Raw genomic sequence first — 2,223 nt, forward strand, 5'->3', positions numbered from 1 at the left:
TGAATTAAATAGACAAATAAAAACAAGAAAGGCAAAAGAAACAGGCATATAAAAACAATTGTGGGTTGCAATGAGTTTGAACTGAACAACATACCAGTTGTGACTCGATCGAACATTGTTGCATGAGGTTGGGTGGATTTATTATAAATCCACCAGCAAAATAAAGTGGGTATTTCATTTGTATGAGCGTGGCACTTCTTTGTACTATAGATTCTTTGCTTAAACTATAAAGTTAAAGAAGAGACAAGACAAAGTCATTACTGATCCGTATTATGTGAGAAATTATCGACTTAGTATTAGAAAACCTTATCTAGTCATAATGTACAAAGTGATTTGAAATTGCTTTGGACAAATATAGAACTAGTAATATTATTGTAAGTATTTTGTTGAGTTATGTTTTAAATTACATTAATTTACATTAATGTTATTTACATTAATGCCATAATGTTAGTTACATTAATGAGTTTAACAGGTTTTAGTAAACAAAATGTTTAAAATCAAAACTTAATATCATAATATATAGTAAAATATTTTTTTTTAAGGTCGTCTAAATAAAAAATTAGGCTTGGAACTTGGAACTACTTTCAATATCTGACTTCTCATTTACATCATTTCCAAATAAAGTATATTCGAAATTTCCACGGCACTATGTGAAACAAGGAAAATATTTGAAAAGTTTTAAACTTTGTACTATCCTATCTAAATAGTGGAAAGTTATTTTGAAAACTTTTACTGTAAGGAGACTTATATTGATTTTGAAAAAAACCAGATATAATTTATAAACAAAAATTAATCAAAGCCTCACACCAAAAATAATAATATAAAATAAACTTACATGGCACAACAATTGCGAAATAATTGGTAAATTCTTTAATATAACTTAAAAATATTTAATTTATTTTAAATTAAATTTAGCTAAATTTAAAATTTTGGTGTTATAATTTAAAAGTATTTTTAAAAAAGTATTTAGATTTCTGATTTCTAGCTATTTTGATTTTACAAAGTTGTTATAGAACTAAACAAATTGTTTATTCCTGGATTTTGTTAATTATATTCGTGCAGTTTTTTACCAGAAATATGCTAGTTTATAGCACTGTTATTAAAAATTCAGCGAAAAGTCCAAACTTAAAAGTTTTTACAAACCTTTTTTTGTAAATGATTTGCTTGTGTTGAAATGTAACTCTATATTGACAACAGATAAATTTATGCATATAGGGTAACACAATGGGCCAATTGGCCTTGTAGATCCACCAGGAAATATGACACTTCATTTATCAAGCAGATGCATTTATAGCAGTGACGACGCGTGCCCTATCTGGAAGGGTGTGCGGCCCTTCTTTAATGTTGTTTTTACATGTACCACTTATATTAAAATATATGAGATCTTTTATTAATAATAACTATATTATATAAGGCAACAATATATTCGCGCAATATTATAATAACAATTCATTAACAAAATAACATATTAAACAAATTAAATTAATAATTTACATACAAGTTTAATATTATATCAATATGGAAGAAACAAAACTTTTCACATAATTCTCGTAACATCAAACCAAAATTTTTCAAACAAAAGAGTTTGTACTTAGAAACATACATGTTTGTGCAGTGATCAAACAAAATCGAAACCACTTGCAATGTGCGCACAAATACCCCGCACAATAAGAACAGAAATTCGTGGGTGCTGCTGTTAAAAGGGGAGAGACGAAATGTGATAAAAATGTATGGTGAGATGAGCTGCAAACTTCAGCCGCTCATGCAACCACTTTGGCAAATCATCATGTTGGATTCGTATGCATACAGTTGATATTCGAATAGAACAGAAAATTACTCTCATACAATTCCCACTATATAAATCTCTATTTCTGATATTACGAACGGGAGCACACGCACATTATTTTGTTCATATGTAACGTATGAATGTGCGGCCAACTTCTTAGCACACAAAGGGGAGAGACGAAATATAATAGAAATGTTCTGTGATTTGAGCTGCAAATATATGAGCACAACTAACAAGTATAGCGGCTAACAGAAGCAAATTAATTGAGTTTTCATAGACAATTATATTTAATTGTTTTTGCTAAAACTTTAAAAATATATATTTATATGGAAATGTAATAAATAATAATAATTCTTGATGTAAAGATACTTAATAAATTTATATACCTATGTTATTTAACATTTTGCAAATTATATTAGGGTGTTCACCGCACACCT

General features: G+C 28.0%; 1 protein-coding gene across 1 annotated transcript in view; it reads right to left on the reverse strand.

Annotated features, from left to right (window-relative positions):
• Nucleotides 1-559: 559 nt before the first annotated feature.
• The window catches only part of LOC119675077, an 8,234-nt gene continuing 6,570 nt past the window's right edge, over nucleotides 560-2,223 (reverse strand). Inside the window, exon 3 of the mRNA XM_038086264.1 lies at nucleotides 560-646. Within this exon, the coding sequence (XP_037942192.1) occupies nucleotides 560-646 (87 nt within the window). The remainder of the gene's footprint in view (nucleotides 647-2,223) is intronic.

This window comes from Teleopsis dalmanni, chromosome 2 (assembly GCF_002237135.1).
Source record: "Teleopsis dalmanni isolate 2A chromosome 2, ASM223713v2, whole genome shotgun sequence".
NCBI classification, from domain to species: Eukaryota; Metazoa; Arthropoda; class Insecta; order Diptera; family Diopsidae; genus Teleopsis; species Teleopsis dalmanni.